Genomic DNA, 15,275 nt, shown 5'->3' with positions numbered 1-15,275 from the left:
TCTTTACACATTTGTGGGCACATAAACTTGCAGTAGGGAGGCTTAGCACACACTGAAAAATAATGAATGGTTCCATATGGTCTTAATTTTTTTAAAGTACAGCACCACTGTCCTAAAGCAATTTGTATTTAATTCTCTAATTACTGGACCTTTTAAATAGATTTTCGAATGAGTTGGCACATATACTTATTTGCTGCACAAGTTCTTCCTGGATGAGAAATGGACGTGTAGTGACTGCTTACCCAGATTGGGGTGTCTTCTCTTCCCCTCTTTAAACACAAAATCCCAGAAAAGCTTTAGGTAGTGTTTAGAATTAGGTATTCTTAATCTGGGGTCTGTGAGCTCTTAAATATTTTTGATATAATTGATTTTTTTTGGTAATCTTATGCATTTTGTTTTATGCCATTAAAAACATCACGCCAAGAAGGATTCCATAGGCTTTACCAGAGTGTTGAATGGATCCATGGCTCCAAAATGCTTAAGAACTCCTGGTTTAGGGGATGTTATGTATGTATGGTACAAGCTACACATGAACAGCATGAATGAATTGGTTATTCCTATTGGGGAAAGCTGAAAGCATTCAGTGCCCAGTTAAGTAAACTGGTGTACACATGTAGGTTTGCCCAGATATAGAGCCCTCAGCAACTGGAATTCTTTCAGCCATACAATCTGTGAGGGGATGGGAGATGGGGTGGGGGGGGAGGGCCGCAGTGGTGATAGGAGAGAACTGTTTCAAAATAAGATGTATACCCACACTGATTATCTATGTATTGTATGCATCCTGCCCTGTGAGGCAGCTAGGTGGTTCAGTGATTAGAGCACTGGACCTGGAGTCAGGAAGATTTGAGTTCAAATCAGACCTCAGATGCTAGCTGTGTGACTCTGGGCAAGTCACTTAACCTCTGTTTGCCTCAGTCCACTGGAGAAGGAAATAACGAATCATTCCAGAGTCCTTGCCAAGAAAACCTCATAGACTGTATGATTCAGGGTTCACAAAGAGTCAGACAGGAGTAAACAAAAATAATTCTGCCTTGTGCTACCTATTGTAAGGGGCATATAAGAAAAATCTGGTGCTTGGACCCTATCCTACAAAACATGAGGCCAGAGAAAAGAATCAATTTCAGGAGACAAACTTTCCAGCCCACAAGAAATGGTGTGAAAACAATTTAAGAGAGTGTTTGATTATGTGTTAAATGGGGGGGAGGGTTCTCTCTCTCCAGGGCATCCTTTTGCTTCTCTTCCCCATCAGAACAAGTTTTCTTCCTATTTCCCAGCTCTGTTTGCAGAGCTGGGTCAGACAAAATGAGGCACTAGGACTTTAGCTTCTTGTCTTGTTTCTTATCCTCCAGGTAAAGTGTCCAGATAAAAGGAAAGAGATTTTGTGGAAACAAATTAGAATTTACTAGGGGGTAAACAACAGAATGGGGGAAAGTCTGCAGAGAACCAAGATTGGGTCTGCTGTAAGGATAAGGTTAACAACTGAATTTTAAAGATAGGAATACTACACTCACCATTTCTTTGTTGGATCTAAGCAACCTCATTGTTATGACTTAACATGTGGCATGCAGAACCTGTGAAAACAAACTTAACTAGGTAAAAAAAAAATAGTTTGGGGGGCAGCCAGGTAGCATAGCGAGTAAAAACACCTGTCGGGATGACCTGTGGATCGAATCCGGGCTCAGACACTTATTACCCACCCAGAAACACCTGGCCTTGTAACCTTGAGCAAGTTACTTAACCCCAATTGCTTAGGGGCGGCCAGGTGGCTCAGAGAGTAAGAGCACCGGCCCCAGACACTCAGTACCACACCCAGAAATAACTGGCCGTGTAATCTTGAGCAAGTTACTTAACCCCAATTGCTTTAAAAAAAAAATAGCTTGGATTTGTATAGTCAAAGAGTCATCAAGCATTTATTAAGTAAGAACTTACTATATACCAACAGGCCTCAAACCCTTGGATGAGTTAGAGGGATGTCTACCCCAAGCATATGAAGACTCCCACAGGCAGAATGGGCAGATTAGAACAATTTATTCTAACAGCCATGAAAGTGGCTGAAGCAGGTGTTGTGAGAACTTGGTCAGGCATCTAAGAGACTGAGGTCATCCACTGCATCCTGGGTCATCTCCAGTTGTCCTAAGGTTTGTCTTGCCACTGGACTTCAGTGACTCTGGGAGAGAGAGTAAGGCTGATGATTTATGCAACTCTGACTAGAGGTGGCCCAGGATTCGATAGATGAAAACAAGACTCTATGATACTTCTTAATGGTAATAATAATAGCTGATATTTGCATAGTGTTTTGTGGTTTAGAATTGCTTACACATATTAACACATTTGATCCCCATGACCTCCTTAGAGGTAGGCATGACAGAGATGGTATTTAGCCTGAATGCTCTCCAAAGAAATGAGGCATTTTAACATGCCTGAGATGAAATTTACATTATTCCTGGCCTTAGCCTGTCTCATCTACTAGATTGCAAATTTGACTCAGATTTGTTTATTTGTATATCTCCTCCCCAGTTCTTAGAGGTTCTTAATCAATGTTTATCAACTGATACCAAACCCCCTCTCATTTCCATTCCAATGATTCTTAAATGATAAGGACAGAGATTGAACAGTATTTTTCTTCTCTTTTATCTCCAGCACTCAGCCCTAAGTATTTAATAAATATTTGTTCATTGTTAATTGACACTAAGCAGTCAACCAACAAGCATTTATTTAGTGTTTACTATGTGCTAGGCATTGGGCTAACTGCTAAACCAAACAAACCCCATAGTAAGTCCCTCAAGAAGCTTATATTCCAATGGGGGATACAACATATAAATGGATACATAAAAGATATATGCAGAGTAGAAGTTAGGTCATTTCAGACCTGAAGGCACTAGCAGTTAAAAAAACTGGAAAAGATCTCAGGGAAAAGGTGGAATTTGAGCTGAGAATTAAAGGAAGCCAGGGATTCTGGGAGGTAGAGGTAAGGAGGGAGAACATTCCAGGTATGAGGCATGGAGAAAGGAGATGGAGTGGCCTGTGGGAAGAACAGAAAGGCCAGTATAGCTGGTTCATAGAATGTTTAGGGGGGAATAGATTGTTGTTGGTCTCTTGTTTTCAAAGAGGACCAATGACTTCACAGAGTGGAGTCTTGACTCATTGGTGAATTGTATGTAAGTGAGGCAGGGTTGCACAAAACCATCAGCTTCACTCTTTCTTCTAGAGTCTTTGAAGTCAGTGGCAAGACAAAATACATGACAACTTGAGATGGCCCAGGATGCAGTGAATGACCTTGGCACGTTCCACACCTGGACCAACCTCTAAGCACTCCACAGAACCTACTTCAGCCATCTTCATGGCTGTTGGAATACATTGTTCTCATGTGCTCTACCTGACTGAGTCTTCACATACTTGGGGTAGACATCTCCCTAACTCCCCCAAGAGTTTGAGGTCAGTCAGTTACCCTCAACTGGAATCTGCCAAGATGGTTTTATCTGGGTGTGGCCACTGTCCACACTACACCTTCTTGGAAATTGTAAGAAGACTGGAAAGGTAGGAAGGAGTCAGGTTGTGAAATTCCAGAGGATTTTATATTTATTCTCGAAAGTAATATGTAGGAACTGGGGCTTATTTAGTGTGAGGAGGAATCAAGTCCCCTTGACATCATCAAGTCTACACTTTAGGAAAATTAATTTTTAAAACAATTTATTTTTTTGGGTTACATTTTAAGTTCTGAACTGTCTCTTTCCCTCATGCCCCATCCTACACTAGAAAAGGCCACCATTTGACACAGATTTATAAATATATGTAAAACCATACTATGTACACTCTTTATCAGTTCTTTCTCTGGAGGTAGATAACCTCTTTCTTCATGGGGCTGTTCTAGTTGATTTGAGTATTTGTAATAATCAAATTGATTATTCACAATTATTCTTCAAACAATATTGCTGTTACTGTACTCAACGTTCTCTTGCTTGTGCTCATTTCCCTTTTCATTATTTAATACAAACGTTTCCACATTTTTCTAAAATCAAACAGCTCATCATTGCAGGAAAATCACTTTGATAGCTTTGTAGAGAGAAGAGAAGACTATTGCAATAGTCCTTGTGAGAGGTGATAAGGGCCTGAACCAGGTGGTTGGCTATGTGAGTAGAAAGGAGACCTATCTGAGAGGTAATGTGAAGGTAGCAATAAGATTTGACAAAAGATTGGATATGTGGAGTGAATGTGAGGGAGGAGTTGAGAATGATGGAAAACTTGTGACTGGGTGATTGGGAGGATGATAAACTTTATGACGACAATAGAACAGTTGCTTTTCTTTTTGATTCAGAACAATGAAGAGCTACTCTCAAAGGCCCTAAAAAAAATCCTTTTAAGGTTGTTTCCATCTCCACACACTACCCCCCATCCCCAATTCCCCCAAACAATGCATTTATTACAACATGATTTTATAACCAGGTTTTTAACTCAGCAGATCACTAAGGTTGCAAACCCAGATGACTAGGAGTCTAGGAGTACCACTGATAGTGATAGTGAAGTTTGGAAGGGAGAAATAATGAGTTATGTTTTGAACACACTGAGTTTGAGATGCCCATATCCTTTCCATTTTGAAATGTTTAATAGGCAATTGGTGACAAGGGACTGAAGCTGAGGAGAGAAAATTGGAAGAGAATTGCACATCATTAGCAATTCATAATCTTAAGAGAGCTGGCTAAGACAGAGGGGATAAGTGACTTAGTCTGGATCAGTTAGCATTTGTCAGAGATGGGACTTGATCCCAGGTCTCCCTGATGATATGACCAGCTCACTTGCTTTACTATGCCATACTGTCTCTGTCTTTCTTTTCTTAAAGCAGATATATTTACTTTGCAAAATTATTTTCATAACATGGACAATCATTTTAATAATAGTGATTCTTCTTAAAACTTTAAAAAAGTTAAAAGAAATTGTTTCAACATGTAATTGGGAAAAATATTATTAAAAAAAATAATAGTGTGTCTTTGCCTGTATGTCATAGGCAGGGATTGGAAAAGAAGAGGATACTTAACTCCAAACAAATGGGGCCAACAAAAATCCAGTTTGTATAAGATGATTTCTGGTCAGAGTTATACTTAACTGTCCTGGAAAACACATGGGAAATACATATGGCATTTTACTGCAGAGTAGGAAGGCAACTGGAACATTTAATGAAAGACTTCCCAACATGGGGCTGGGGAGGAAGGACAGGCTTACATCTTTGGAATGCTTGTTTGTTGGTTTTTTTTCCCCTTCCCTTTCAACTTTGTTCCAGATTTGCTTTTTGGTCTTGGCCAGATGCTTTATCTTTCTGTTCTCCTTAGTATACCTTCTGTAAAATGAGATCCTGAGATCAATCTGAGATAGTAAAGAGGCTTACAGAGATAGCTAGGTCACTGGAATCCTCCTGGGACACCCTCTCCCCTTTTCTAGTAGCATAAAAAAGTGAGCTGCACCACAGCTGCGTTTACAAATAGGAATGTTGATTCAGAACTAAAAGAGATCAGAAAGGTCATGGGGCCAGTCCCTTCATTTTCAGAAAGGAAACTGAGGTCCAGAGAAATTATATGATTTACCCAGACAGATTGGCAAACAGCCTTAATGGGAAGGTACTCTCTTCTCTGCTACAGTCTCTTAATTCTGAACTTTGGGCATCTAGTATAAAGGCATTCACAACTGGCTACCTTTTTGATAATGACTATCACCTAAGTCTAAGTGAATTTAGCTTAAAACAAGACAATAGAAAAAATAAAACAAGATAATAGGATCATGGACTTAGCGCTGGAAGGGAGGCAATCTGGTACAATCCCCTCATTTTAAATTTTACAGATGAGGAACTGAGGCCTGGGGAAGTTTAGTGACTTACCCATGGTCACTCAAGAATTAAGTAGCAGATTGTACTTTTTATTAGTCTCTGCCTGCAAAGAGAAGTAGAGGATAATCTATAATATTCAGCCTCTCCACCCCTTCAATTTTTTTTTCTAGCAACAGCAGCATGATGCAAAGCAATTGGGTCTGGAATGAGAGGATTGGGATTCAAATCCCAACTCTATCACTTATTTCTACTAGTAGAACCTTGAAAGAATCACCTAAATGTGTGTGTTTCAGTTTCTTTATCTGCAAAATGGACTAGATTAAGGGGTTTTAACCTGTGGTCTCTCGAAGGTCTCTTTTATCTTTAGGAATTCTATGAACTATAATTTTTCTTCTGCTCTTCTGAAACAGAAATCAGAGGAAGGAAAGTTGGGGACTAAGATAGTGGGGGTGGGATTGGGGTGGTACGCAGTAGAAGAGTCCAAAATTCAATTCACTTCAATAAATGTATTAAAATGGGGGGGGGATCTTTAGGCAGTCAGAATTTGGAGAACACTCTTGGTTAGATGAGTTTGTTCTTGTAAACAATGTGAAGTTCTTACAAGAGCAAATTCTCTGGATCTGATGTCTGTTTACAAAGTCATGTTTACTTTGCATACCATTTGAAGTTTACCACCCATTTGGCTCATTTGTCATACAGTCCCTTATGAAATCTTTTATTTTTTATTTAATTTTCAAGTGTCATTCCCCCAGTTAGATCTTAAAATTCCTTGAGGACAGTGGCCTGATCTTATACTTCTTCTAATGTTGTACAGTGCCTAGGGCATGCATGAGGTACAGAATAGATACTAAATAAGTATTAGTAGAATTTCAAGTATAAAAAAAAACAGGCAAATTCCACAATTTATGGCATGTTCTTGAAATGTAAACAGTCAATGAATACTGAACGTGTTTTTGGTGAAAAACCTAATGGAAGGAGGCACATGGAAGGGTAAACACATGCTTTTTCTCTAGTCTGAGTGCTTTCTCCCATGATGTTTGAGGATTCCTGGACACTTGGAAAGAAATGTTTCAATTTTCTAGTACAGCGTGTTATTAAGAGTAACAACTTCTGTCATATAACGTTTCAACCTGTAACACTGTGCAATAGGGCAGTTCAATCATACTTATGTCTGCCATCTGCTACGACACCATTGCCCCCAAGAAGTCTTATACAGGTTTCATGAACTCAAACCCACAAGATGACAGTGGCTTCTAAAAGGAAAATTTAAAGAGCCACCTCAAATCTGGACTGTACATCCAGAAAGGTAGCAGAGACAGGGACTCAACAATAATATAATGCAACAAACATTTAAGTGCTTTCTATAAGCAAGGCAGCTAGGTGCTGAAATGGACAGAATGCAAGACCTGGAGTTCTTGAGTTCAAATCTAGCCTCATACACTTACTAGCTACTTGATCCTGGGAAAGACACTTAACCTTGTTTGCCTCAGTTTCCTCATCTAAAATGAGCTGCAGAAAGAAGTGGCAAATGGCTTCAGAATCTTTACCCAGAAAACCCAAATGGGGTCATAAAGAATCAAACCAGATAGATTAACTAACAAGCAAGGCATTGTTAGGTGCTGGTGGAGAGGGATGGGAAGATAAAATATCAAGTCTCTACCCTGAAGTTTACAATCTAGGGGAGCAGGGGAAGGGATGAAACCCATACAAAAAGTTTTGTTACAAGTCAAAATGTAATAAATGTAAAGGAGAGAAAAGGTCCACCAAAATACTATAAGAAACTTGAGGACACTATAGAGAGATGAGTGCAGATAGAATACTTTTTAAACTTTTATTTTTTTTACATGCCTAATATGGAAATATTTTTTACATAACTTCATATGTATAATTTATATCTTATTGCTTGCCTTCTCAGTGGGTGGGGGAACAGCTGGAGGGAGGGAATATGGAATTCAAAATGTAAAAAAACTGCTAAAAATAAATAGATAATAAATAAAAGAAATGGAAACTTGAGGGCAAGATTTCCTTTAGCTTGGAGATCAGGATGAATGAATCTGGGAAGGGCTTCATAATGAGCTGAGCCTTGAAGGAAAAGGCAGTATTGTGGAGAGAGGCCATCCAGACATTTGTACAAATGGTCTGCACAAATGCAGAAAGGAGAATACCTTTTAGTTTCATAGTTGTATCAACAGAAGAAATCTTAGAAATGATTGAGTCCAAACCCTCTATTTGGGGAGCTATTCTCAGGAAACTGGAACAGAGAGATTAAGTGACTTTGATAAGGTTCCACTGGTTATATAGTGGCAGAGGATGGACTCAATTGAACCCAGATCTTCTGGGTTCTAGGACTGCTCCCCTTTTCTACTGCCCTAGGCTAGGAGTAAACTTTCAGAAAAGGGCTGAAAAAAGAGGCTGGACCCAAACCACGGAAGGCCTTGAATTTATGACTAAGTCATTTGTATCTTACTATCCTGTAGGCCAGGAGGGCAGATAAGGTGGTGCACAGGATAGAGCATGGGACTTGGAGTCAGGAATATTTGAATTCAAATCTGGCCTCAGACACTTACTGTGTGACCCTGGATAAGTCATTTAACTCCTATTTGCCTCAGTTCCTTATCTGTAAAATGGGGGCACACTGGGGGGAAAAATGGCAAATTACTTCAGTATCTTTGCCAAGAAAACTTCTCAGACTTGTCCCTGGGGTTCAGGAAGAGTGACTGAACAGACCATGAGAATCTATTACTTTCTAGTAGCCACGGGGCACTATTAAAACTGTTACTTAAAAGGTTCTTTTAGTCACTGCCAGGATGAACGATAGAGAGTTAGTGAAGAAATATTAAATGCTCTCAAAATATTGAAATTGGAACTGACAAAGAGTATCTGGAAACCCAAGGGTTCTTTTCAAAATTTAGAAAAAGGAGTACAGGGAGAATGAAGAAGGAGGAAAGACACCCCTCCATTGAGTTTCAGGTAGTCAAATCCTTTTTAACTTCAAATCATCCGATCCAAGTTCAAGACTTTTCCAATCACGACCACCCACTTGGGCACTGAGATCTCCCTTACGTCATCATGCTTTATGGCCACGTGGTAGCCACATGCAAAAACATATAAGCAGTGACATAATGGGACACTCACGCAAAACCCGGGCGTTACAGCGACCATGGGATGGTGAGATGGATTTGCCCGATGCCTACGGTCACTGTGGCTGCAGCGGCTCGGTGCAGCCTCCTTTGCAAGTCAGGCTGAACTTGACTGGGGACCCGGGTGTAGCTCCGCAGGCATTCTTTAGGTTGAAAGAAGCCCCTCTGGATCTACTAGGAAAGGGAGAGAAAACGCCTCTCCTCCACCGACCAGGCGGCAACCTCGAAGTTACTCGAGATTGTTGCTCCCTCTGGGAATGCCACACACCTAAGGGGGGGTGACTTGGGGGTAGAGGATAGGAGAGATGGGGGACGGGGGGGTGGGAGAGGAGGGAGTGGGAGGGAGAATGGGGGAGGGGAAGAGGGAGAGAGAGGGAGACATTTAGAGAAATAAGAATGGAACGGGGGGGGGAGGAAGGGGGAGAGAGAAGAGAAGGGAGAAAAAGAGACTAGGAAAGAGGAGAGAAAGAAGAGGAAGGAGAGACTGCGAAATATAGAGAGAGAAGAGAAAGGAAAGAGACGGGAAGAAGAAGAATGGGAGAAACTGAGAAGAGGGAGATTGAGAGAGAAAAGGGAGAGATTGGGCAAGAGAAAAGGAAGGAGAGCTTGAGAAAAAGAGTAAAGCGAAATTGAGAGAAAAGAGATTGACAAGAATGAGAGACTGAGAGAAAGCGATATGGGGAGAGGGAGGAGGAGACAAGAGTGACAGACAGACACTCTCTGCTGGGGGTGGCGGGGAGGCAGGCGGGAGCACCTCCGCTTCCCCCAGCCAGCCCGAGGCTATTCCACGCGTCCCCACCTCTGCGCGCCGCCGCCAGCACAACATTCCATTTATAAATAACACCCACGTGCGCTGGTAAATAAGCGCGCGGTGGCTTAGGGCGGCCGCCGCGCAGCGTAACACGCGAGGCTCCCGCCGAGCATGCGCCGGCACGCCCGCCCCTCCCCTCCGCACGTGTCCGCTGACTTCCCTAGTACCGCCCCAGTCCGCTCAGTCCCCTCCCCGAGATTCAGCTCCCCTCCCACTGCTAGCCACCGGGGCTTTGGACACCGCCCACTAGCTCTGGGCTCGCGAGCCTCCGGGGTCCTAAAGCTACCTTAGGTTTTTCGCGCGCCGTAGGGAGCGCTGTGCCTACCACACCTCTCCCTGCGGGAGGTGCAGGCGGAAAAAAATAGAAATATTTTTGGCTCGCGCGCTCTTTTTTCCTCTTCCATCCCACGGTTCCTTAGGATTTTACTCGATTGTTTATTATTTGCGGGGCGGGGGAGGGGAGTGGTGGAAAGGGGCGGGAGATGGGAGGCCGGAGACTGGAGCCTAGGGGTCTGGGCCAGTCAGAGCTCGGCGTGTCTTGATGGGTAAGACGAGCAGCGAATGGCGGCGCGGCAGACGGCGCGGCGGTCACGCGCTTATTGATACAATGACATCATCTGTTTGTACGCGTCGAACTAGCTTGGTGCAGGGGCGGGGCCGTACGTCACTTGAGTGACTGACCCTCTGCAAAGCTCTGAGTCCTCGGGCGCCTACGGCTTGGGGAAGTGGAGGTGGGGCCGGGGGCGGGAGGGGGTAGAGGGGCGCGGTTTGGCTGGCAAAACCCAATGGATGTGCTTTTGGACAATTCCTGTTTGTAAATGGTCTAAGGAGCAGAGTGCTAGCACCTTGCGTGTTCCCAGGAACTTCCCTGAGACTTTATATAACAACAAATAACTTGTATGACTTAAAACATCAGCAATATTTGATCTTAATTTCCTTGTAGCACATATAAAGAAGTGCACAAGTAACCTGGCGTCCAACTTTAGGTTCATGTCCCTAATGCAAGGAATGAGAGGTGAAAGATATTTGCAGGAGAAAAAAAAAACTTTAGAAATAAAGCCAGTATATACGTAATTACCATATTAAAACAACGTAAAAAGCCAAGTTACTATTATTTTCCAACGGCATGTGATTATCGGCCTCTGCTTAGTCGGCACTAATTATTTCCTTCCTTTTATTCTATCCTGCAGCCCTGCTCTCCCGCCCCCTATTCCCACCCTGCGCCATAAAACCTATTAAAAGTAATTCTAGTTTCCTACGTGAACAATTGTGTGTAAACTAGCATCTGGGTTAAGACGTTTACTTGAGTGTCTTGTGTTGTTCGAGAGAGCCCCTACATTAAATCAAAGGGTTTCTGTTTGCGTCAGCCTGTGAGAGTTGCAATCTCTTCCTCCTGGTGTCACGCAGTATATGCGGTAAGCCCATTAACTCGCGGCCTAATCACTCTTAGAAGTCTTCAGCCAATGTCTTACTAAAGAAAAGAGAAGTTATCAAATGTCTTATCTTCTCTGGAGCTCCTTCGGACATGAATACTGAATCTCCCCCAAAGTGCACACGAGGGAGCTCTCAACTGTGGGTTCCAAATGTACTGCATCCTGTGTACCCAGTTCCACCAAAGTCCTGAATGAAATTTCCAAAAAGCCAATCACTTTTACATTAGGTCTTGGTTTCCTGGCTCTTGAGAAGTGCAGCAGGCGAGACTGACATTCTATAGCTTGCAAACTAAACCATCCTAGCTCTCGCGGCAACGATCCTTTTAATAAAGATCTCAACGGAGTTTCTCTGCTCCAGGTTCCCCTCGAGCTTTCTCCTCCCCTTCCTTGTCCAGCGTGGGCGCGCACGCACACACACAGACACACATTCCCCCCCTGCTGCCTGCCTTTTCGATCCTCCCTCCCCCTGGGCGGGGACCTGTCTGCTGTCAGCTTAGGTTGAGGCTCCCTGCGTGTGTCTATAACTTTGTGTTGCTGCTGCTGCTGGTTGTTAGGAGAAGGAATGTGGAAGTCAGCAGTGTGGAGGGTGACAGGCTGCCCGTGCAAGCTGCAGGAGCGGCAGCAGCAAAAGCCTAAACCCTTCTCCCGCGCAGATTCTTCGCTTTCTCCTTTCTGTATTTTTGGGAGACGTGCAAAATTTTGCTTTCTCCCCCATCGTTTTTGAAGGGAAGGTGCCGCGGTAGACACAGGAACTATGCAACGGGGTTGCTGCTTTTCTCTCCTGTGACTCCGGATCTGTTTTTGAACAAGCTCAGGTTCTTCCCTTACCCCTCCCCTTGACTTTGTCTTTTTCTCCCTCTCCGCCGTCTTCCCCAATCCGCCCCACCTCCCCCCTCCTCTTCTCCCTTTCTAGTGTTTTTAAAGGACTTGAGTGAAGGGGGGTGGTGGTGGGGGGGAACTGTCAAGATGGCAGCAGCAGGAGCAAGGAGGTTATGAATGTGTTAGTACTGGATCTTCTTGCAGCCTTAGGGGAGACTTGAAGCTCCCAGACCTGTTGGAAGATTTCTGCTTTGATTTGCCTTTTTTTTTTTGAGAGGCAAACGACGTCAGCAAGAACATTGCAAAACAAAACACCAAAGTGGTTTTTCCTTGCCCAGTTCAGCTTCTTGCGAACAGCCCCTGTTCTATTCTTTTGATTTTTGAAAGTATCTCGGACTAGACTGGCATGAATTTAGATGCATATTAACCCTCCCTTGCCTTTGGGTCGAAACAAGGAAAGAAAGGGAACTGGGGGGAAAACTCATCGTGGTAATGCAAGAGCCCTAACCTCGTCTGAGGAAGCAAGAAAGAAGCCTGAGCTGATGGATACAGTGTAATTTCTGTGGTGTGGAGCCTCTTCGTCGGTGAGGGTGGGGGTCCGAGAAAGATCGGAAGACGCCACAGACTTTCTCTCCATTGCCACTGAAGGAAGCACTTCTCTATCTGCATGGAGTGAAATATAAACAAACACACACTCCCAGTAGCAGAGCAGGCACGGAGCTGCACCACTCAACTGCGTTTGGCTGCTCCTTGCTTTAAAGGGATAACCCTCCCTCCCCAGTACCCTCCTCCTCCTCCTCCTCCTCCACCTCCTCACTTCCCCCTCTCTCTCACTCTTACCCCCACCCCTCCCTCCTCCCTCCGCCCTACCTTCTTCGCTTCTTCCACGCCCCAGCCACCTTGTCCAGGAGAGACCTGCCTATCTGACCGCAGCTGGGGGAGGGGGTTGCCCCATCAGTTCCTAATCCTCCGATTGTCTCCACCCCCACCCCCCCTCCCCCCGCACCCTCAGGCGGCGGCTGCTTTGGACTGGGAGTCGCTCGCTCCACCAGGTTCACGGGAAGGGACGTTTCCAGGTCTGCCTGTTCCCCTGGCTTGGCGAGGTACTGATCTGGGAAGAGGAGGCGGCAGCAGTAAAGGTCCGCCGAGGACTTCATTCCAGCTCAGGATAACCAACTCTCTCCCCCATTTCCCTCCCTTTCTCCCCCCCCCCCCCCCCCCCCCCCCCCCCCCCCTCCCCGCAGGCAGCGATTCTGATCCCTTAGCCTGTTCTACCCCCCTCCTCTCCTTCCCTCCCCTACTTTACCCCGCCCCAGCGAGAGTGCAAGGAGGAGAGCCACTGCTCGAGCTAGAGAGCGAGGGAGAGAGCAAAAGAGCGAGCACCAGCAGGCAAAAGGCAGCCCAAGGGCTCGGGCGGCGAAGATGGCAGAGGCGCCGTCCTCCCCGGCCCCGCTTTCGCCGCTGGAAGTGGAGCTGGACCCGGAGTTCGAGCCCCAGAGCCGGCCCCGCTCCTGTACGTGGCCCCTGCAAAGGCCCGAGCTGCAGGCGAGCCCAGCCAAGCCCTCGGGGGAAGCGGCCGCAGACTCCATGATCCCCGAGGAGGAGGACGACGAGGAAGACGACGACGGAGGTTGCGGAGCCCCTGGGGGAGGTGGAGGAGCCGGCACAGCCATGGCCATGGGCGGCGCGAGCGGCGTCCTCGGCCCAGGACTGCGCCCCGAGGAGGCGGCCCGGCTCCTGGCCCCTGGAGGGCAGGACTCGGGGTCCGGCGCGCCCCCCGGGGCGGGCGTGCTGAGCGGGGGGCAGCAGGCGCCACTGCAGCCTCCGCAGGCGCCGCTGCCGCTTCCCCCTCCGCCGCCGCCGCCGCCGCTGCAGCCGCAGCAGCCGCAGCAACAGGGGGCGAGCGGGGCTGCGGGGCAGCCGAGGAAATGCTCCTCCCGGAGGAACGCGTGGGGAAACCTGTCCTACGCCGACCTGATCACTCGAGCCATCGAGAGCTCCCCGGAGAAGCGGCTCACCCTGTCCCAGATCTACGACTGGATGGTGCGCTGCGTGCCCTACTTCAAGGATAAGGGAGACAGCAACAGCTCCGCGGGCTGGAAGGTGCGTACGGACTAGCCCCCCAGGTGGGATCGGGAGGGATGCACGGCAGTGCAAACCCTTGGTACATTTCCAAGCGCTTTCGCAGGTTGCGAAGGCAATTTAAGAGGTTGCAAATAAGGTGGTGTGTGTGTGGGGCGGGGGGAGGTCCGCTTACGAAGAGCGGAGGATGAGGGGATGGGGTGCAGTGCTCACCATCGGAGGGGATGGGGTGTAGCAGTGCTATAGGATGCTGGAGGGAAGGGTGTTGGTGAGGATGAGGAAAAGGGATTGTGATGCGCAGGGAAAATTTAGTTGAGGGAGTCGAGAAGAGCTCCCTGGGACGAATTCTGGAGTTGGGGGGAGGTTAAAGAGTAAATGGGAGGGTGCTTGGGAGTTTGAGAAAGGAAAGGTGGACGTTGTTGAATTCCCTGGACAGCGGTGAGGCAGGTAAGTGGGAAGAGGGCCAACTTTGTGAGGGGAAGAATGTGGATTTTGTCTTCCTTGCACTGCGGAGTTCGGTGTTTCACCGAAGATAATGGGTGTCTACATGTAGTACCTTGGCACATCATCATTGATCTGATGAGACAACCTGTGGCCCTTAGGTTTAAGTTTTGGTACGATAGCAACCGTGCCATACTGTACCTGTGGAAGCATCAAGTCGTTTGGATAAAAAGGAAGTACTTAGAGAAATCTTGTATTTCTAAACCTAAACTTTTCCTGGCCTAAGTCCCTTTCCTTTCCTGAGTTCTACTACCCTACCTTTTATATTCATCTGCAATGCATATGGCTTAAGGGATGCCTCCTACTGAGCCTTTTGTACTGGAAGGAAAGGCTTGGACCATAAGGAACTTGGGCATTATCAGAGGCTGTCCCAGTTCCCCAACCTGACTTGGTTTTTCCAGCCTGTCCAAGCACTTGTCTTCTGTCTGGACTTAGTTCAGAACCCGTCCCATTGCTATTAATGTCTACGCCAGAAGCTCCAACGTTTTATCAGTGAGATGGAGAAAGGACGCCTTGGTGGCGGGCAGAGGAGCAAAGAGAGACAGAGACTTTGATAATGGCTTCTACCTGTAAATGAACCGGGAAGAGGGAGACTCTCCTGTTCTTTTTTTGGTCTCTTGGGGCTTCGGGCACGTGGTTGAGAGGGAGGTGTGGAGAGGCCTATGATGTAATGA

At 46.0% G+C, this 15,275-nt stretch overlaps 1 protein-coding gene across 1 annotated transcript in view; it reads left to right on the top strand.

The window, feature by feature from the left end:
- Positions 1 to 11,662: 11,662 nt before the first annotated feature.
- FOXO3 (forkhead box O3) overlaps positions 11,663 to 15,275 on the top strand; it is a 167,292-nt gene continuing 163,679 nt past the window's right edge. The window contains exon 1 of the mRNA XM_069077096.1: positions 11,663 to 14,121. Within this exon, the coding sequence (XP_068933197.1) occupies positions 13,441 to 14,121 (681 nt within the window). The 5' untranslated portion in view covers positions 11,663 to 13,440. The remainder of the gene's footprint in view (positions 14,122 to 15,275) is intronic.

The sequence above is a fragment of the Petaurus breviceps genome, unplaced genomic scaffold (genome assembly GCF_028583685.1).
Source record: "Petaurus breviceps papuanus isolate PSGF00001 unplaced genomic scaffold, PetGlider_PUasm1.0 90977, whole genome shotgun sequence".
Taxonomy (NCBI): domain Eukaryota; kingdom Metazoa; phylum Chordata; class Mammalia; order Diprotodontia; family Petauridae; genus Petaurus; species Petaurus breviceps.
Note: the sequence above shows the minus strand (reverse complement) of the source record. Positions and strands in the feature narration are given on the sequence as shown.